The sequence below is a fragment of the Gymnoscopelus braueri genome, assembly GCF_963280865.1.
Source record: "Gymnoscopelus braueri genome assembly, chromosome: 14".
Lineage (NCBI taxonomy): Eukaryota > Metazoa > Chordata > Actinopteri > Myctophiformes > Myctophidae > Gymnoscopelus > Gymnoscopelus braueri.
Genome location: NC_137619.1, coordinates 19,742,878 through 19,765,527, shown reverse-complemented (window position 1 = coordinate 19,765,527; position 22,650 = coordinate 19,742,878). Strand labels below are relative to the sequence as shown.

General features: G+C 41.0%; 1 protein-coding gene across 1 annotated transcript; it reads right to left on the bottom strand.

Annotated features, from left to right (window-relative positions):
• Positions 1 to 4,987: 4,987 nt before the first annotated feature.
• nphp1 (nephronophthisis 1) lies at positions 4,988 to 22,399 on the bottom strand. Its single transcript, XM_080450408.1, has 20 exons — positions 22,286 to 22,399; positions 21,443 to 21,501; positions 21,251 to 21,311; positions 20,729 to 20,862; positions 19,048 to 19,222; positions 17,747 to 17,848; positions 17,273 to 17,421; positions 16,951 to 16,990; positions 16,375 to 16,462; positions 16,084 to 16,178; positions 15,743 to 15,871; positions 15,278 to 15,352; positions 14,858 to 14,968; positions 14,668 to 14,750; positions 10,779 to 10,855; positions 10,158 to 10,251; positions 9,595 to 9,707; positions 7,400 to 7,473; positions 6,620 to 6,664; positions 4,988 to 6,016 (listed from the first exon to the last, which is right to left on the bottom strand). The coding sequence occupies exons 1-20, from the start codon at positions 22,352 to 22,354 to the stop codon at positions 5,738 to 5,740; spliced, it is 2,052 nt and encodes a 683-aa protein (XP_080306534.1). The 5' UTR covers positions 22,355 to 22,399; the 3' UTR covers positions 4,988 to 5,737.
• Positions 22,400 to 22,650: the final 251 nt, after the last annotated feature.

Below are 22,650 nucleotides of genomic sequence, written 5' to 3'. Positions count from 1 at the left end.
ATGTGTGTGTGTGTGTGTGTGTATGTATGCATGCATGTACAGTACATATGTATGTATGCGTATGTCCTACCTGTGGCCAGGTCCGCAGATCATAATGAGCTCTGTGAGACTCATGCTTTTAGCAATGAAGCCTGGTTCTTTCTCTAAAAGAAAGAAAGAAAGAAAGAAAGAAAGAAAGAAAGAAAGAATTTAGTGGCCATGGAGTTGGTTCGATTTTCTTAAGATCTTACAGTAGTTATGCAAAGGTGTCTTGCAGTCAATCTGAGTTTGTGCATGAAGACAGTATACCTGGTTTTTGAGGTGCTGTCTCATTAGAGGTGAAATAACGAACTCTTGCCATCGTCAAATCTTTTTTACATTTGTTTTCAAAGCGTGTGTGTGTGTGTGTGTGTGTGTGTGTGTGTGTGTGTGTGTGTGTGTGTGTGTGTGTGTGTGTGTGTGTGTGGTTGGTTTGTGTTCAGGACAACAGTGACTCACAGGGCTTCAAAGCCAAAGTGAGTGATGGGTGGATGGAATGGATGTAGAGGAGTTCTGTTTGTCAATGAGGAAAAACAAGCAAGAGATAGAGAGATGGGAGAGGAAGATAACATAACACAGTAAAGTCCTCAGCGTTCATTTAAGTTCGAGAGTGTAGAAATGGACTGTTATACTTTCAATTAATTCATCTTTATTATATTCTTGGGAGACACACTGAGGGCTGACACCCTATTTTCCAGTGGTCACAGGAGGGGAACACAGGAATGGAACCAGAACATACCACAAAACCTAAAAAGCAGTCTTTCCCAGGTCTGTGGAGTCACGCAGAACCTAAGAATGTTTGACAATCTCAGAGTCAAATGAACACTGAGGATTTTATTGTGCACAGTCACTCACATAGTTAGTTCAGGGTAGTTGTTCGAAGGCCTCAAGTGGCTAATGGAATCAATTGGAGTCATCTTATTAGTAAAACACTGGCAACATTGTGATAGTTTTCCAGGAAGTTGAACATGTTTGCATTTAATGATATGCCCAAAATAGAGATGCTAGGTTGAATGTGGTTGATACCAAACCCAGGCATTGCTAAAATAGTTAAATCTAAACTGTATACCTTCAACCCCTACTACAGTTACAAAAGTGGTGTTCATGTTCAATTCACCAGTGAACGAGAAAAGCGAGACCATTGACTTTGTTTCATTGGCTGTTTATGGAGTAAAATATAAAACATATATGTAAACACTGTTTATAAATAGTCCCTGTCAAGCATCTTTGCCCAAAGAGGAAGTAAACTAACCGATCGACTCAATCAATAATTTTTTATAAATTCTGAATTTTATATTTTAGAAAACAGAATTGGGATAATAGTTACAATAGTTGTTACAGTTGCAAGAGGACATAAAACGTACAGATTGTAGTTTTAAGATCATTTTGTCACTAATGGAGTAGACAGAGGATGGCAACGTTGGGGGTCTTGGAACACTTTCCCACCAAACACTTTCACACCAAAATTGGATCTTGTCAAGTGAGAAGCAAGCTTTAGTATACCGTCAATGACGCGTGATTTGTACGTGACAGCAATGACCAATTGCTGTTTAAATGCACCATCAGGCATGGAAACTATCAACAGTCGGTTTATTGCTCGAATAAGAAAAGTTAAAATATTTATATAAATAAATGATTGATTTTTTTCCCGAACACTGTTAAAAGACAAAAATAAATACATAAAATAAACAAAAATAAACAATACACTTAAAGAAGAATAATAGCTACAGTTACTGCATGTGAGAATAAAGATTATATTCTGATTATGCTTTTGTCTTTATGTCTCTAGACCAATACAACTGACAAACACAATGGTTGTTGCTGGGGAAACGGGTTAATGGTAGGTAGCCTACTGGATACAAAACTAATTGTCCTGGCGACAGAGAGAGGGCAAAGAAACAGGGTTACTGTAGCCAGTCAGTCAAAAAGTTATGTTTGACCGAAAGAGAGCCACACCTTGGAGTAGCTCTGCTACAGATCTGGTTACACTCCAGAACTGTACAACTGTGTGTACATGCACGCACACATCCACACACACATTCAGTACACATACAGAAGCGCTAAAAGAGGGAGAGAGTTTGCATGCCTGCTTCCAGGGAACCTCTGCCATCACTTTAAGCCAGAAAACAATGGCTAGTATTGGCTAATACACTTAACCCAAGCCTCTCAGTCATGTCACTCTGGATTAAGATTGTCACCAAAAATCCAAGTAACTTCACTTGTATAACACATTTCCCCTTTTGGCCATTGGGTTTAAAACTTGCATGTTTAAGATGAAGGATGACTGGACTATTGCCGTTAATACCCTTTGTCTTAGGAATAACCTGCCTAAGTAACTTGGGTAGCAAGTGCTCTAAGGATGACAAAGTTGGTCAGTCAGTGCCTCACTGCCTCCTTCCACCAATGTGGTCCCAAGCAACATAGTATTTAAAAAACTACTGGCTGGATTTCCATGGAATTTGAATTGCATCTTCATGCTCCAAAGAGGATGACCTCTACCGATTTCCCTGACCCAACGGCCCATCCCCTATTGCTACCATTAGGCCAACTTTTGCACTTGCACACAGCATATCTCAAAATGTAATTGCCGGAATACCATGGGAGGATGATCTCGATTGCTTTTGGTCAACCCATGACCTTTGTGGGGCAGCAGTGGCTCAGGAGGTAGAGCGGCCGCTTGGGAACCGGAAGGTTCCCAGTTCGATCCCGGGCTCCCCCAGAGTTAGTGTCGAAGTGTCCTTGAGCATGAACCCATGTCCTCTCCTCTACCGCTTCATTCACTGAATATAAAATTCTCCCCTCTCTTTAATCAGTGAAACTATTTTATCACTGATTAAATTAGGACCACTGATTATTTTTTTTTTAAATAAATTGGTGGTCTTTCCTTTGTCTAATCTACTTAATCCAGCCCTAAACATCACATGCATCCCCTAACACAAAAACACACGCGTCACTACCATCACCACTGAAGGCAACAAGGGCCTCTGTGCAGCCTTCAGGATCACTATTGCAGCACGCCACTGAAACGTTACCCCCTGGAAACTCGCCTCGAGCTCAACTGTACCCGACCCTCCTCCAAATCTCTCCTCTTGGTCTCAACGTCAGACACAATAGTTCTAGAGGGAGAATGAGACTTGGGAACTGGGAACTGGGTGAAACTTCTCAGCATATCCTGCTTATAAAAATCACCACAACAAGGCAGTGATTGTGTGAATGGTTGTCAACAAGTTAATAGAAAAAAATCCTATTCAACACAGAGGCAATATGCCAGGGCCCTGCAAGTCGCGACTCTGTATATCAAATGCGTTTCTACAATGAAATTATACCATATTGCATGTATAAAATCTGGTTGGATTTGAAGAACGGGATTAACATTTTATTCAAATTGTTTGCTATGTGAGAAGAGAAAAAAATGGTTGTTAAATGAACAGCCCATCATCAATGCTGCCTCCAACCTGCATCTCAGAGGATTTCTCAACATAAGCCTGATGTCATCCCGCTTCTATCAGCTAAACACTACACAATTCTTTTTTGGACGCCTTGAGTGTATCCATGGGTACGGCCATCTCATGTTGTTTGTGGAACAGAACACACAAGATGGAATGCAGAAAAACAGGATCTGTAGACATATTATTTACCCCCAAACATTGAAGAAAGGATTTGTGGGTGGGTGGGTGTCGGTTTTACTATTGTGGACTGGATGCATTTGAACTCTTGGCAGATTGAGTGACTTCCAGGAGAAATGAGGACCTGTCAGGCAGCTCCTCACAAAAATAATTTTGCCATTTTGAGGTTATGGGTTCAGTAAGGTGGAAAGGGAGTATTTTCTGGTCTCCATGGGGAGGGGATTTGCTCTTACAGCTTCACCCAGCTGATGGCTGCTCAGATGGCTTTGGTGAGAGCACAGGCTCAGCGACACTTCCAACACGTACACACTGGTGAGCCGATGGCTAAACCGGTGAGGACCTTCCGATTCCCAGACGGTCGCCCTCCGGTTTAGGGTTAGAATCATCATTAGGTTTTGGGCAAAGGTCATTTACAGTATTTGTGGAAGTGTAATATCCATTAGTGCATAACATAACACTACAGTAATGTGGGGGTGCCAGAAAAAGTGATGTGACCGTAAAAGAGTGACTACGTAGTACTGTATATTGCAAAAAAGAGTATAGCAAAGCTGCTTTGGTATCAGTTAATAATATTGATATGCAGCATGTTATCAAGATGAAATGTACTTTAATGTAACGAAAATGTCATTGATCAGTAATACCCTGAGACATTTTCACGTCAAATTGGCTCCAAATGATTTACGCTGTAAAATATTTTGACTTTAAGCTTCCTTTTAGTCGTTTCCAAATCTCAGCCTTTGTCATTCACACTAATTTAAATACAAAACAGAACAAATATCAATTTAACATAGAACACAACGTGGAACATGACAGAATCTATGAATAGTCATAGATTCTGTCATGTTCCACCTCAAAACCTGATCATGACACAGCATCCAATTGCACTGACCTCTCACCGTTCTCACTGCTTTTATACCTGGATATATATAGACCATGTCAGAGTAATTATTAACCCTGAACACTACTCCATTCATTGAAAGACTTTTGTCAAGCATTGATGTTGAACTATTGGGTGGGGACAGAAATGAAAGAGGGAGGGAAAGAAACGCAATGGAAAAAGGAAGGAGGGGCAGAGAGATGAGGGGAGGGAAAGAGGGAGGCACAGGGAGGAGAGGAGTCGGTAAAAATGTTAAAGACAGGAATGTAAGGTGAGAGAATCAGATGGTGAGGAGAGTGAGAACTAGAGGGGAGGGGGCAAGCAACTGGAAGAAGAGATGACAAAAAGAGAGAGAGGGATATAAGATGCAAGTGATAACAGTCCCACCCTTTTATATTTGAACAAATCAACCACAGTTAACCATTAAATATTTATTTTGAAATAGTTGCAAAAATAAATAACAGTATCAAATCCAGCTGATCATATCACTATAAAGTCTACATGTCAATGATTAAGCAATCTGTCGTGGTCCCAATAAATCTGTGTAAAATACATTTCAAAATGCAATCAAAAAGATTTTCATTGTATCCTCTAATGTCCGTATTGTCAGGAAAGGCTATGACTACCATTAACAATTCTTTACCGAGTTGTGCTTTCATACCGGTAACCATTTCCCTACAGATTGATTACGTGTAGCATTTTAAGGTTTACACCCAGTGTGTCTTATTTTGAATGAAACATAACCCACGTGTCTTTACCTTCAGCTGCGTTTATCAAAATCGCTGCTATGAAAAGTGCCTCTTGGCACAGCAAAGATAAAACATGTTGCCTTGAAGTTCAACATAAACAGAAAGAAAAAAAAATCACAGTCAAATACAGTTTCATACAGTCAAAGGTCAGTATATAGAAACCTCAAATGTCGCTAGAGCCAAAATAGCAGCTACACAGTAACATTCTCAGTGTTAATTCCATCCATTTGCTAACTCAGACAGTGCACAAATGTAACCAAACGTACATTTGTACACACAGAGTAAAATGAAGACAGAGGATTTTACTCTGTACAGTACATTCACCTGGAGTACGTTCACCTGGCTTTATGGACCTCTGGAGAGTTGAGAACCACTAATCTCAAACATCTAGAACGTCAGCTAAAAAGTAATAAATATATACATAACAAAGTGCCACCAATTTTAAACGACGTTCATTCCCCCGATTGTTACCGTGCCACCCGCAAAAGGTCATAGGTCAGCTCTACAATGTCAAAAGCACGGTGACAATGCTCGGGGTCAATGAAGACCTGCAGGCTTCCCGATTGGCCAGTGGTGTGCTGGGCGTCTTTGAGTGCACTCACGGTGGCGTAGGTGACTCGTGCGCGCTGCTCCTCGCAAGGCTGGTCCGCCCACCGTTGGCATGGCAACGAGGGGGTGTGCAGGAGGTAGTAAACGGATGAGAGGTAGACTTTAGTGAACTCCTGCTTTAGATGGGCCAGGTCTCTCTGTGAAAAGAGGAGCATGAACAGTAACAGAACATTATTAATCAAATGTACTACATAATGTATGCAGAGAGGAATGCAAATAATGCACGGAAACCCGCAGGTACTGTCTGCTTGCATGTAAATGTAAATACACACAAAAAAACGGTTAAGTAAGTGTTTGGGGACAATGCATTAACTTGGACTCATTCCATATCCCCTGACCCTAACCATAACTGATCTAACAATAACCATCACATTATGAAACTGCAGGAAAATAAGCACCAGTTAGAAAGAACTTACTGTAAAGACACACTGTATGCACAAATCATTTAGCAAATAAATACATACATACACAAATTGGCAGGTGTGCACAAACACAAGTAAAACAAACTAAATAATGTGATTAGAATGGAATTTGAACATCCTAATTGCCGTAAACAATATTATGTCATATCTGTGGCTAACAGAGTTACTTTCTTTACTGTGTACTTTAAGCGCCATCTATAGGTTAATGTGAATATTACACATGCACACGTATACAAAACTGCACATAGGCCGTAAACTAGCAGGCGCACACACAGCAGGCGCACACACACACACACACACACACACACACAATCTCACCCTCTGAGCTCTGCTCATGTTGCTCTCAGCATCCAACCAGGCACTCTGAAGAGAAGACAGCCAATAAAACAGTCAGTCAGAAAGTCACTTAAACATTTTTCTGTTTCTGTCAAGCATCCATACCAGTGAGGTAGCCAGTCATTCATTCAGTAGCAACAATGTATCACAACATCTGAATACATTTATAATAGTGGCCCAGGTCAACATCATTATGTTTGTGGTAACATACAGGTAGCCACTAGATGCCGTTTGGTTCACTGGACAAAATAAATAAAAAACCTTAATTTAATTTCTCCATTGGCAAAAATTGTCGCCTTAAATAATCCACAGTCAAATTAGTTAAATGCTATAGTATCGTTTTAATAACATCTAACCATATCACAGTTAACAGGATGGTAGTTTGCTCTGCTGGTGATGAAATCATAGGCACGCAACAAACACTGTGGTCCCTTTTTTCATATATATTTTTTAAAGCAAGCAACTTTTATTTTAACAACATTGGTCCTGTGAGTTAATTCACATCAACAGTTCTACCATAATAAAATTAGGAAAAAGATCACGTAACCAAGTGTGAGACACAGATCATATCTGGGGAGATTTTGATTTATTTTGTTCTACAAAAAGTGGCCTATAGCTACAATACAATAAAACCCTCAAGTGTTACTTTATCCATTTGTAACTCAGAATGTACAAATGTATCCATTGGGTCCATTTACATTTATGTATAGGTAGTCAGGAGGGGGGCGTGGCCATATAGCGACCATAGACAGTTCCACTGACCCTGAGAGCATCCAGAAGATCTGTTTGGTCCAGCAGCACAGGGAAGGTAGCCAGGATAGGACTACACATTAGATCTATACAGAGAGAGGGTGGGAGAGATAGTGTTTGAGAGAGTGTGAGTGAGTGAGTGGGTGGGTGAGAGAGAGAGAGAGAGAGAAAACAAACCATCATCTCTGCAAGCTTGTGTGTGCATTTGTGCCTTAGTCCCTCTATGTACAGTACTAGAAGTTCTGCCCGCTACGCGGGCAGAATTCTAGTACCCCCCCCCAACCCCCCCACCCCTAACCTCCCCAAAGAAAATGTCGTTTGGGGTACAAAGTCATGGGATAAAAAAATAAATTAAAAAAAACTGTACTGTACTGTACTGTACTGTACTGTACTGTACGGTCTGTACTGTACTGTACTGTACTGTACTGTACTGTACGGTCTGTACTGTACTGTACTGTACGGTGTGTACTGTACTGTACTGTAATGTACTGTACGGTCTGTACTGTACTGTACGGTCTGTACTGTACGGTGTGTACTGTACTGTACGGTCTGTACTGTACTGTACGGTCTGTACTGTACTGTACTGTACTGTATGGTCTGTACTGTACTGTACTGTACTGTACGGTCTGTACTGGGTGTGTACTGTACTGTACTGTACAGTCAGTACTGTACTGTACTGTACTGTAATGTACTGTACGGTCTGTACTGTACTGTACTGTACGGTCTGTACTGTACTGTACGGTCTGTACTGTACAGTAGACGTGCGTGGTGTGACTGTCTCCCCGTTTTTTTTTGCAATACAAAGCCGTGACTATAGCACAACAGATCTGTGTGTGTGTGTGTGTGTGTGTGTGTGTGTGTGTGTGTGTGTGTGTGTGTGTGTGTGTGTCAACATACCACCTCCGTGACTAATGTGATGCAACGGGACTTTTGAGATAGCCATGCTGTACTGTACTGTACGGTCTGTACTGTACTGTACGGTCTGTACTGTGCTGTACTGTACTGTGCTGTACGGTACGGTACGGTACGGTACGGTACTGCACTGTACTGTACTGTACTGTACTGTACTGTACAGTCTGTACTGTGCTGTACTGTACTGTACTGTACTGTACTGTACTGTACGGTCTGTACTGTACTGTACGGTACGTACTGTACTGTACTGTACGGTACTGTACTGTACTGTACGGTCTGTACTGTACTGTACTGTACTGTACTGTACTGTACTGTACTGTACGGTCTGTACTGTACTGTACTGTCTGTACTGTACGGTCTGTACTGTACTGTACTGTACTGTACTGTGAGACGTGCGTGGTGTGACTGTCTCCCCGTTTTTTTTTGCAATACAAAGCCGTGACTATAGCACAACAGATCTGTGTGTGTGTGTGTGTGTGTGTGTGTGTGTGTGTGTGTGTGTGTGTGTGTGTGTGTGTGTGTGTGTGTGTGTGTGTGTGTGTGTGTGTGTGTGTGTGTGTGTGTGTGTGTGTGTGTGTGTGTGTGTGTGTGTGTGTGTGTGTGTGTGTGTGTGTGTCAACATACCACCTCCGTGACTAATGTGATGCAACGGGACTTTTGAGATAGCCATGCCCAAAATAGGGTGCCTTATTCGGATACATGCGTGTGACGGCCCGCCCCTGCCGGTTCTCTGAATTTTATTTTTTAAATAGGCTCTGTCATGATTAAGTGACCACACATATGAAGTGAAACAACTAAATTCTATCCAAATGATATGTTATAAGTAAATTCCGTGCCTCAAAGAAGAAGTTATAGAGCTTTGTGAAGTGGAAAAGTCCGGAGAAAGCAGGCTACAGAAACAGTGGACCTACGCAATGGCTGCCGTTCGTGTTTGAGCGACGACGCTGATAGGCGGTGAGAGTGAGGTTGGTTGGGTTGCCATGTCATGTCGAGGTGTTGTAAGCGTGAAGTGGGTGTAAATTGGTTAGAGAAAGTGCGTCGACGCATGCGCAGTGCGCAGCGTTGTGTTTTTTCATGAAGCTGGTTGCTTGTTGCTCGCGCACGATCTGGCAACAGCGGTGCATACGCATGCGCAGTGGCGAGTTTTTGACAAACACTGAACAAACAGCGACACAATCCGATTGTAAGGTAGATATGCATGTGCAGTTTCTGTGCAGTCTGTGTCTGTGTGTGTCTGTGTCTGTGTCTGTGTGTGTGTGTGTGTGTGTGTGTGTGTGTGTGTGTGTGTGTGTTACCAGCATCTTGCATGGTTGGTCTGTCCATCAGCAGAGTGTCAGCTAGAATTTGTCTGTGCAGAGCCAGCAGGTGGACAGAACTCAAACAGAACAACAGCGTGTCTGGTAGGACACTAGCAGAGAATACACAGCATTAAAATACATCTTCAGGTCGGGATACCAATTCAATCCAATCAGGAGGTTCAAGATAACCAAGTCAAACTGGAAGTGATGACAGAAGACAAAATTGGTACACTATAACATTGCTGATAAATGGGTTCTCTCTCCTGATTGGATGACATTTGGGTCATTTAGATATGCATAACTGAATAAACACTCTTTATGGTAATGACTACTATATCAGAATATAATGCTTTAACTTTTTAACAAATACTGGCCTAAATTAGGTAAGTAACAGTAATCAATAACATTTACAATTACAAATACAACTGAATATCTAAACAAATACTACATTATTGTGGTAACTTAACTGGTTACTCATGATTTAGCTATTAGCTATTCTTTACATAATCACAGTATCACCTAAATATTTTATATTATCTTTGTGTTCTTGGTCCATTCACCTGAGCTGAGTTCTGGTGCGACTGTTGGCTGACTTCAACTTCAAAATGACTTTTGGTTGTCTCCTGGACTGTAGCATCTGATGGAACACAGTGCCTTCAGAAGAGAGGATAGACAGCATGTTGTATCAAGGTTCGAGGTGGTCTTTATTGTTACGTCTTGTGTACAGGTATATAAGTGTACAATAAATGTTTTGCTCGGCTCCTCAAATATATGATAGGATGAGGTATGAACAGTACCATCATGATATAGGTCATTGTTATACTGTATGCTGTATGTATGACATAGTCTTATTGTTGCACCCTCACCTTTTAACTCTCTGTATTTAACTTGAAATGATAGTTACTTTGCCCTACAAGCCCATTCAAAGACACATGTACGATTTTAAAAGGGGAAATGCATCTTAAAAATAAATAAAACCGAACCTGGGGGTGCAAATCCCCACCTAAACCAACATCTCTTACTTTGCAACAACTTGGTTCACAGTAGATATGATACCATTATATAATTTTGATGTTAGATTTAAGTAATGGCCTTTGTAAGTCCTGGAGAGTTTAATTATAGGGGAAACAGGGTTTACAATCAGACATCTGTGAGAGAATATACAATGCATTTCGTCTTACTTTCTCTTGATGCAGTGTATTCCATTGCTACATCTCTCTCATAGGGAGTTCCCCCATTTACTGGTAGCTCATAAGTCCTGTGTACACACACACGCACGCACACACACAAACAATGAAACAAAATATGAAACACCTATACACTACAAGGAGGGAGAATAATATATACACATACTCTTTCTCAACGTTTATTAATCCCATTACGTTGTCTGATAGTCCGTGAGCCAGGACCCCAAAAATGGGGTCATCATTACCATCTGGGGGGAATAATTCTCATAGTGATTTTTGGGTAGGTATACACCCCTAGAGCTAGGAAAATGTGATAGCCTTGCATCGGTGGTAGCTATCTGTGTGTTATCACTCCTTTTATAACCACAAGCCAAAACACAGTTTTCAAAATCCGAATGAAGCATTCTACTTCAAACTGATGGTTCTCTCTTATTATTGACCCTCTCTGCTCTCTCTCTGAAAAATGGTTGGGATAAAGCTCAGACTATATATTGTCCAGAAAGGTTGTTAAAATTTGCATATCTAGAATATTTTTCTATTACAGGCAGTGACAACATAGTGACTATATGTGACATAAGATGTACTTTGGTTTTAATGAAAGATGGAACACAAAGGGTTCCTTTGTAAATTACCTATAGATTTAAAACCATGTTAGATTCTAAGGAAATGTACTGTAATATAAACAGAATATAGTGCAATGGGTAAGAAAATATCCAAAATGGCCACTAAACACACGCCTGGAATTTTTTTACTTTTAATCCGCTTGTCTTAGAATACCTCTGTTTAATACCTCTTTTTTAGGGTTTTCATATGTAGAATCCATTCCTGATGTTATTTTTTTAATATCAGGTCAATCATGTCAAAGGTCAGGTCAAGGTTAAAATTGACCTCTGGGAGAACAACAAATGGAAACAACTTGATGAACATTCATGGTTCACTATTCATGATTTTGTTTTGTGAAAAGTGTCATTAACATGTCACAAGAACTGGTATTCATAATAACATGAATGTAAAATGATATAATCTAATGTCAAATATGTATCTTTTGCAACTACATCTGTATTCTCCAACCCACATCCTGTTCTACCTCATCCTTACAAGTATCCTCCTTATTAACATCACTCCTCATCTGTAGCTTGAACATATCATCAGTAACCATCTTCACCAGAGCAGTTACAGTACATCAGTGATGTACTTCTCACTCTCTGTGCCCTAAATTGATATTGCACCATGTCACATAGCTCTGACGGTGGGGTCACCCTTAGCAATGACAGGAACAAGAATATCCTAGATCTCCTATCCAAATTTTGTGACATCAAACGACTTGTCAGGTGGGGCTTGGTGGTCTGCCACTTTCCACAACATCACTTGTAAATAAATGAGCCCACATGTGGTGCAACAGGTTGGTCGGTGTTGGAGGAAGGGCCATTGACTTGTGGCACCCACCTCACCCAGCACATCAGGGTAGCCTGGGAAGTTCCCTGCCAGCAAAGTGTAGTGTGCTCTGATCTTGCCTTTGTCATACATATAAGACTGTCCCATCCCAATGCTCCATCTATACTTTACACTGTAGGTCCACCTGATACACCCCAATACACAGCATACAACAGGACAAGAACATCAGTGTAATCACTGAGCATGTGTATCACACCCTTTCCAGAGATGGCTGCATCAGGGATATAGGAACTCATGGTGATGTCTGCCTCATCATGACTAAATGCAGTATCTATCGTCAGCACTGAAGGTGTACAACATGCTCAACGGCTTCTGCTTAATGTTCTTACTCTTCATGATGACATCTCATGTGGGTAAAGGACATTACTATTCACAACAGCATGGGGGCAAATTAGCCAAGGATGGGATTGAAGAGATGATCTTTCTGTGTGTGAGGAATCCTACACCCCAATATTTTATGACCAAGACACACCAGTGCTTCAACTCTCCCTCTGTTTCTGCACATTTTGGGGAAGGCTTCAGTCCACTCCACTCACATGCATCATGACAGCATCTTTCCTGATCGTTATGGCAGTCTGCTCCCCAGACTGGTCAGCAGAGACAGTGATCCAGAATCCATCATGGTGCCGACAGACAAGGTCTAGCTTAGCCTCTATGCTATGGCATGGAGCACATGCATCTTCAGCAGGCACTGGGTTAGATATCAAGCACACTGCACATGGCCAGCATGGAAGAAGTGCTTCAGTCATGTGCTTCATGAGAGAAAAGGTGAAGTTAATGTCAATGTGTCTCCCTGCGCATTCAAACTGGTGGATGTGAAGTGTAGGAAGAAGTTGTCTACCCACTGTCAGCCAGTAGGATGGAGATGTGCAGTGTCCAGGTAGGCTACTGCTGTATCTGTTCAAATGTCTTTGGCCAAGTTGATAGAAACCACTTCAGAGTGCTGCTGATACACTCAGGACTGACCACTGAACTTGCCTGTCATGTTTTGCAACCACATGCATTTCCACTTCCAGTGCTGAACCTTGCATCAGTTTTGCAATGCAGCTGAAGAATGACTGTATAACATGCATCCCACCGGGATGCACAATTACATTATAGAGCTTATATACCTGCAAGGTGTCAACAAACGGCTCCATGTCAATTGTGAGGTGAATAGGGCCTGCTGTACATGTCAACCAGTGACCATATCTGCTGCCTGCTTGGACACCTGGTTGGACGATAAGGTGCGAGAGAGACCTTGACCTGACCTTTAGCACATAGGCCAAAGACTGACCAGCAAGTCAAAATATAACATTAGAAATAGATTCTACACTTATGAATGCCCCCCCCCCAGGTCCCCATATGAATCACGTTCACGAAGTTCACAGATTCCCTCACACAACTGCAATATTTTGTTGTTTTTAACATAATTTAGTACAATGGAACATCACCATGGGATGGACACCATCTTTGATTTGGCAATAAAAAATTAACTGATGGTAATTTCACTGATTCAGCCATATTTCTTGAACCCTAAGACCTAGTTTTAGACACCAAAACCACCTTTCTAGGTTGAACAGTATCATAAAGCCATTTAAGCTCCTGGCAGTCATATTGGACGCCATCTTGAAAATGATGGCTTTACGAGAAATATAATTTCCTAGATTTTTTTGTATGTTCTTAAGCATGCCTAGACGTACCAGAACCAATTGAAAAACCTTTTGTATATTTTTTTGGGGGGGGGTTAATAGTATGTTTTCATATATTGACCCATGTAATTTTCGCCTAGTGTTATAACATAAAATGCATGATAGCACCCATAAAGCTACCATTGGTGCAAGGCTATCACATATTTTCTAACTCTAGACATGCATACCTTGACAAAAATCACTATGAGCATTATTCCCCTCAGATGGTAATGACCAACCCCCCTGGCTCACGGACTATGAGTACGAATGCTCTTTTTCAGCAATGGTCTTCATCACAATCATACAGTTACACACATTCATACCTGGGAGCTGCTACAACCACAGTCTGTTATGCTGTTGGCCACTGAGCAGCTCGACTAGGGGGAGCTGGCAGTTAAATGCCTTGCTGAAGGGCAAATCAACGGTGGGTAGTGAGGGAGGGGTTTGCCCAATCACTTCCACACCCATTCCCGTCGGTCCGAGGGGTCGAACTGGGAACCCTTCTGTCACAAGCATGCTCCTCTAACCGTTAAGCTACTGCTGCCCCAAATGAGTGATTAGTAAAAATAGAAATATGACCACACATACTGTATAGGCTATTGTATATAAGTCTGTGTAGTGCATGCTTAGGTGCAAACATTAAAAAATAGGCTAAATGTGTGAGAATGTGTTTGTACATGCATATGTGCATGCATCAGTGAGTGTATGTGTTTGTATGAACCCTTTTCCCCCCTTTTGCTGTATGTGTGTATGTATACCTAGCAGCAATTGGGGCTCCTGTGTCATCAGTCAGTTTGAGGAAGGCCCAACCACAGCTCAGGTCCCCCCTCTCTCCTGTAGACTGGAAAGAACATACACACACACAAACACACTTATAAAGTAGCAGCCTAAAAAGATCAGAGTAGTTGTGGGTTGTGTTCAGCTGTCCATGACGAGACATCTTCTTACGTTTCGTATGAAGGTAACTCCCAGCTCAAAGAGAATGCCTAGGTCAGGTGATTCAGAACTGCAGCGTAGAAAACATTCTCCATCCAGCATGATAGGCAGGAGACCTGCCATCTTTAGTAAACACACATACAGTCATAATTAAAAGGAAAGTCATGTTCCAAGTTGCTGGTTTTATATTCTTGGCATTTAACAATGAGTATATCAGCAATGAAACCAATGTTGACAAAATATAATTAACCATACCACTGCAAACATTTAAATCTATAGATCTACAAGCTCACGATACGTAATTTTTTTTTTTGGTTAAACTGGCAATAATCATCTTTTTTTCTCCTCTTCTTTTTGGCGGCCCTGGCCACCACTTTGAAAACCTGTGAAATAAGCGCTTGTTTGCATGCTCCAACAGTACGCACTACATACCCTTGGAGAGAATGTCCAGGTCTTGGGGTTCTTGTCATTATAGGTTGCCCTCACGGTGTGAATGTTACTCAATACCTGTCAGACACAGTACAGAGTCATCTTTGGCAGCATCAGATACCATCACCTGGTGCAGTTTTTATGGTTTTGCTGTATGAATTATTGTATAAAGAAATAAATATTTCAAATGATGTACAGTCAGTCTACAGTATTTTAAAGGAGTATGACTTTCATTTCAAAGACTTAGGCTAATTATAGCATTGCCAAAAGCTACATTAAATAAGCCAGATGAAAAACCTTTGATTCCAATTCAAAGTTAAACCGCCCTACATACTTTTCTCCCACATAACCAGAAGTTGAATGAATTGACATTGAACATGGAAAGACTTGCCAAGACAAGATTCTTATCTTCTACATGGTAAATCTCTTGACTGTCGAGCCAGAGGGCCAGACAAGATGAACCATTACCTGAGTTCCGTCGAAGGCACAGAGGCGGATGTGTCTGCTAAGGACTTGAATTCCGACTCCAGGGGTAGGAATCATCCTGCAGCCCCACAGGTTGAAGCAAATACTGGTCTTCACTGACCGAGAACGAACCTGGAGAGGAAAGGAAAGGACACGAGACGACTATGATGCACTAGTGAATAATATATATTCATATGACTACTCAAGCACTACATACTTATATAAATATACTCTACTTTGTCGTATGATGAGCAAAGAAAATAGCCGATCTTAAAGTTCAAAATGCGTCGTATTCTGAAAAGGTTTTTGCCTATAATGACGTGCTTAAAAGAGAGCGGTCTTACCCTGCCAGTGTCTGTGTCCAGGAAGAGGTCTTTAAAGGAAAGCTGTGATTGGCTGAGCTCAGGCTGAATGTAATGGCTTCCTCTGTAGGTTATCCCTAGACAATGAAATAAGAGTTAATCTTCTGCTACACTCAATAGTCAGTACTGTATTAGTAATAGTAGTCTTCAAACATATAGAACCTAACTTTTTCTACATGCCTTTTTAAGGATTGTAATAATCTGTGGGTGCAGTGAAAACAGGTATCATGTATGGGTACATGTGTCTGTAGGTGTGCACAAGCATGTGCTGACCTTCATCCACCAGTAGCTTATTGAGGGTTGATGGTCTGAATCCTGACGGGATGGCCCCCATGGCAGAGAGGACATCAGTCGCATCGATCTGTCAAACAGACACACAAAACCCACTAAAGGACAACGTAACTCTGATTCCAGCAGATGATGTGAAGAAAATATTTAAGACCATAGGATATACAGTAACCAATCTAATCATAGTATGCTGCAATGAGAATAGATAGCCATCTATAGACTGTGCATAATTGTAGTGGATAAATGTAGTCCTGGTTTCCCGAAGGTGGCATGCCCATTTCCAGTTAAATTTCCCATAGCTTCATTTGACCATTTAAAAACAGCGCAAACATATACTGTTTGCAACATTTGCAGACCATTCATGCCTTCTTTTCTGGGCTCAGCAAAAAGGCTATCTCCCGCCTGCAACAATTCGGTAGCTAGATTATTAACTAACTTGAAGATTAACAATTATTTGTTCTATTGTTGTTTATCTTATCATTTGTTTTGAAAAGCGCTTTATAATTCAAGCTAATGTTATTAATATTATTACATGCCTTTTTGTTGAGCGCAGTAGCTTACCTCAATGAGGGCCTTTCTGACAGTGGACCAGCTCGAAGACCTGAGGAAGCGAAAGATTGATTAATTGACATAAACACACTAGACAGAACTATCAATTTGGCATCAGCAATTTTTGTCTTAATTTTACCCTGGGAAAACAAATACTGACCATCATTTTTGGCAATAAAATCCAAGTTAGGACGACTAAAATAAAACGTGTTGACCTCCGATCCAAAGGGAACGTACTATGTATATACGAATGTACTCTTACTACTAAGATGTCCAGCAACACCTAATGAGCCATTGAGCTTAGAAACATCAAGAGTTGAAAGCATAACGTCACCTCTTTCTATCTTTGGCCTCAGTCAGCTCATCCCCATCCTCTTCTTCCTCACCATCAATATTAGAGTCCTTCTCATTAGAGTCTTTATCATCATCGTTGTCATCATCAGTGCTGTCATCGTCATCTTCATCATCCACTCCATCACCACTCTGAAATGTGTCATTAGTTGGTACCTCATTCACAATTGTCAAGACAGTTGACAATTGTCAACGGCATAAGACAGTGTGACTCGCCAGAAAAAGCAGATCTACAAGCTCACAAGGCATCACATGCGACGGCTATTTTCGCGAGAGACACTGTCATACAACAAAGTATAAAGTATAAATCAGAGGTTCAATGTTGTTCGATTAATCAGGTATATGAGAAAGAGGAGGGTTATTCATTCAGACAGTAACAGGTGTTACTAAAATGTGACAAGTGACAACACAACTGCAGGCTATGGAGTGAGGATGGTTAGCAAGGTGTGTATTGTACCTTCAGGTAGGTTTTGGGGACCACTCCCCTGTTGCCTTTAGTGTCCAGTGCCAGCCACCATCCGTCTGCTGTTTTGTTAATGATCCTCAATACCTCACCCCTCTGAAAAAGCAGCATAATTGCAGTCAAATGTATCACAAAATGTTACCATTTGGTAAAAAAAATACAAATCCAACGTAAAACAGGTGATGCTGTATGGATCAGAGAGTCCTGCCTCAGGAGAGAAAATAAACAATGTGGACCTGGAAAAGAACAAGGCAGGATCCCTTTGCCTTACAAATTCAAAAGAGAAAATTGGACACACAGAAAACCTGCCACAAACATCAGCCTAAAATGGAACCTCCAAGAGAAAAGTAAAAGAGGTCACCCTAGGAACACCTGGAGAAGTGTCCACAAAGAAATAGGAATGGGCTCAACTGGGGAGGGGTGAGCAAATGCCAACAAGTGAGTGAAGTGGTGGACATTTCGTCAATGGCCTTGAGGAGCAAGGGGCTTAAAGGGATAGTTCACCCCCAAAAACACTTTTTTTTCTATCGATTAGTCATCCCATGGAGACTTGAATTCATGGATATATATTTTAGTTTTTGTCGCATTCCTAAGCCAATAATTTGATGACCGGCAGCAGTTCCGGTAGGAGACACAAAGAGTCTCCTTTGTTTCTCCTACCGGAACCGCTGCCTACCGGTCCGCTGGTCATCAAATGATTGGCTTAGAATGCGACAAAAACTAAATAATATCCATTAATTCAAGTTTCCATGGGGTGACTAATCGATAGAAATTTTTTTTTTAATCATGTGACAATGACTCGTGCTTTCCAGAATCTTTAGTCTCTTAATACTTCTCCACTTGCCATATAACACTGACCAGTACCTGTATGTCAAGCACTGCTTGTGTCACACCCATTTCTTTTGTTTTCAATCTGTTGCTTTAACAACGTATTATTTCTAGTGTGATTTGTGTGTCCACATAGAACTTGAACGCCAGGCATACGTTGTTGAGCTCAGCACTGCACTCAATACTAGTGACCTTTCTGTTTTCACTCTACATTAAATATCTTCTGAAAATACATCGCTGAAAATAGCTGATTGACAAGGTCACAACACGTTGCGTTGCGACTTGCGACACGTTGTGAGCTTGTCGATCTGCTATTTTCTGCAAAGGTTTTCCCAGCATACAGATTTAAGTGTATGTTGGAATATTGGCAATATTACCTTTCTTCCCAAGAATACATACATAGTACTTGAAAGTAGTCAACCTAGCACGCCAGCCTGCTGTCTGTTCTGGAATAGGATGTACTTCACCTTAACAGAGAGGTCTCCGTCCTGATCTCCTTTGAAGTCACTGAGGACCGCGTAGACATGAGGGTCTGACTGTGAAAAGGATTTGGCAACACGCTTGTCAACTTCTTCATCACTATCATCTTCATCATCCTCGTCCTCCTCGTCATCATCCTCACTTTCTTCCTTCTGATCTTCACTGTGGATAAAATATGACCACGAGGGGAAAATATTGTATTAATTAAGTTATTCATTTTATACACTAAGATGTAACCATATATAAAGTTTGGTCACCCAAGTCTCATGGTATAGGAGTAGGGCTGCACAATTTCCAAACGTATTGCAAAGCATAGTTTTACGTTTCACTATTACGCAATTGTGAAACTTGGCAATTAATTAAAACATCTTATTTGGACAGCTACTGCTTCACCATTAACACATTGGGTGCCAAAACCGTATATATACGGTTTTGGCCGTACTAACGTTGAGTGCCAAAACCGTATATATACGTTTTTTTCCTTCACAGCACCAGGAGATATCATTGTTCGAAGATTTAGACTCCAATCCACTTCCTGGTTAACTTATGACTTCAAAAACCTGTATCTCGGCTCCTGTGTACTTTTTTTTTTACAATGTTAATTTAACTATTTTCAACTGGCTGCAACTATGGAACGGATTACCGAATGTTTTTAAATTTTTCCCCCCGATTGTACGAGACCTGTATGTGTGTAATGAGGGGATCACCGTGAGGACGGTGATCACTGAAAATATTTTGTGACTACTTGAAAAAGGTTCAAAAATTGTTAAAAATCCTGGCATTCAACGTATAATATTTTAATAAACCTCTGGCACCCCAAGTGTTAAGGGGCGTTCATGCCAAGCACTATAACTATAATAACTAATGACTACATGAATATCGTTCACCATTGTGTTTGTTGTGTTTGTTTATACTTGTGGTGTAGTTAACACTGCCATCCACTAGATTTTTTTTTAAACTATTATCTTTATAGTTATCGTGCTTTGGTGTGAACGGCCCTTTACACAAGGTTTCATATAACTAGAACAATGTAAAAGCCATCTGTCCATCAATCAGGCTCACTGAGGCGCAATAAAACCACAGAGGTCATTACATACTGTACCATTTGACATACACACACAATGAGCAACCAAGGCATGAACCACTTAAGAGTCTTGACCCTCTATACTTAGTAAAACGGACCTGAGTTGGCTCTTTTTTCCCCTCTACACCAAATCTCTGCGGCAAATAGCCGATCTACGCGTCATGACTCGCGTCGTGAGCTTGTACTGTACTGTATTCCAGAATAGGGATGCTAGGGCTCAAGTGGTTAAGAAACTTCTAAAAGCATTTGACCCCAATCAATAACTGTGGTTAATAATCAAGTTCAAAATATTAAGACAAATAATCAGGATTATAATTTTAGCCATAATTGTGCAGTGCTATAATAGGATATATGCTCCGGACAAGACCTTGGATGGACAGACAGGACGGAGTACAAACCTAAACCAGAGGAGCCCAGAGGAGTGATCAATCTAATGCTTAATTTAGGCTCCATCATACAAGGGTGAAGCAAAAGTAGCAGATCCACAAGCTCACAACGCATCACAACACTTTGTGAGATTATGCTATTTTCTCCATGTGACACCATCATACGGTAAAGTATAAAGCAGGCTTGATCTAACTGACCCTGCTGCAGAGCTTGGCCCTGGGGGCGATAGCTCCAGAGAGAGGGTGTTCAGCCTCCCCATGATTGTCTGTAGTCGTCTTTCCTCTTCCCGTTTCCTCTGATCGTAGTTCCCTACAGGGGCAGGCTCATCAGTCTGGACACAGCAACAGAGGGAGAAGTGAAGGTTTTCAGTAAGATAGCCAGTGGTGGACAAAGTAACTCAACACCAGGACTTGAGTAGATACTCTAGAGTACTTGCTTTTGAAAATACTTAACTATTCAAAAGTACATGCTTCAAAAAATACTTAAGCATTCATAAATATAAATTTACAAATTATTTATAGTATCAATTCATTGCTGTATTGAAATTTTGACATTTTCCAATGCTATTCATTTTACAATGGAAGCTCACAATGCTTGAAATACACAACAAGACGTTATTCGACTCGTATAAAACGAATACATAGTTTGTGAATATCTGAATTTGAATCTGTAGTATTGCCAAATGCAAAACAGAAACGGGGTAAAATTGAGCCACTAACTTTGGTCAGCCTCTTGAGTGTTCCCACTGCCTTTTCAGCTGAGCTCTGCACCTCTTGGCATCTGTTTGAATTGAAATCAAGTTTTGAGAACACGTCCTCGTGAAAATAGTATGTTAAAGTCTACCTGCCAAGCAGGATCAGATTAAATGTACTTACAGTAGTTTGGGTCTCCATAGGGCTTTTTTTAATTACCTTTTGTATGCCTCTTCTGGGTTCAATGTCTGATTCTGATCCTTCACAAGGCTGTCAACCTTTGAGGGGAAAACAGATGACAGGCTCTAAACTGAGACCTCCTGCCTATATAATATCTTGCCAGACAAATTACAATTGACAATACATTTACAGTTTCAATAAATAAACATGTTTAAAACCCATTGCAGCCTTGTGGTCTTACAATGTTGTCAGAATACATGCAACATATCTGTAGAATACAACTCTCGTACTACGAGAGGGGGTAAGGCAAGCACATTTCTTTTTTTTGTATTTGTACATGTTTGTAGTTGGAGATCTACGGGCTAGGAGATGAAAGTCCCTGTGTCCATGGGGGGATCAACCCTACAACTCTCGTAGATTGAAAACGTCAAAATCATAAATACGTCTACGAGAGTTGTATCCTACACAGACAGAGCATAGTTGAAAACTGTTTTATTTTAATAATTTTCATCAACGCCTGTATAACGTTACTGGCTGGAGGTGCTCTAATCATACCAGTGTTTAAGTCAGTTAACGTCGTAGCGTAAACGTGCCACCACCACCGAACCTAGTTACTAGAGTTGGTATGTACCCTAGTTACTAGAGTTGGTATGTACCCTAGTTACTAGAGTTGGTATGTACCCTAGTTACTAGAGTTGGTATACCCTAGTTACTAGAGTTGTATACCTTAGTTACTAGTAAAGCTCTGCAGGTCCAGAGACAGCGCGCGTTATCCGTGAGTTCATGCTGACGCTCTGAAAACAGATCTAAGGCAGTTTTACTCAATTGTTCCCATTCAGCTGTAGTAAATTCTTTACGTATCAGTATAAGCACATAACAAACCCTTCTTTTTATGTCGTCGATCTCTCTCTGGACAAGCTGCAAAGGACCTTTTCTTCTAGTTGGTGCCATAAGTGAAGATGACCAAAGCTGGGCTACAAGCTACTGTTCATGTCACGTCAGACTGCGCGGCTGCAGCGTTGCCAGGTTTGGAGAAAGAAACAAGCATCCAGGTCTAAGAAAACAAGCCCATAAGCAACGAGCCCTTTGCCCTTTAAACAATACATTGGCTGCTCTACAAGCTCTGTAGATCTGCTATATAAAACAAATAATGAATATTTTTGAAACATTTTAACAACACAAATCTTGTATGGGGGTCCCAGGCATAAAATGTTTTCAGATGGGGGGTCCGTAGACAAATGCATATT

Bases quoted from the DNA above. Each gene is read 5' to 3' on its own strand.
- nphp1 (XM_080450408.1), bottom strand. From the start codon at position 22,354: ATGGCACCAACTAGAAGAAAAGGTCCTTTGCAGCTTGTCCAGAGAGAG. The intron at 16,463-16,950 runs GTAAGCTACTGC...TCTGTTTGACAG, and splicing joins TCAGAAAGGCCCTCATTGAG to ATCGATGCGACTGATGTCCT. The intron at 15,353-15,742 runs GTAATGGTTCAT...TGTGTCTGACAG, and splicing joins GTGCCTTCGACGGAACTCAG to GTATTGAGTAACATTCACAC.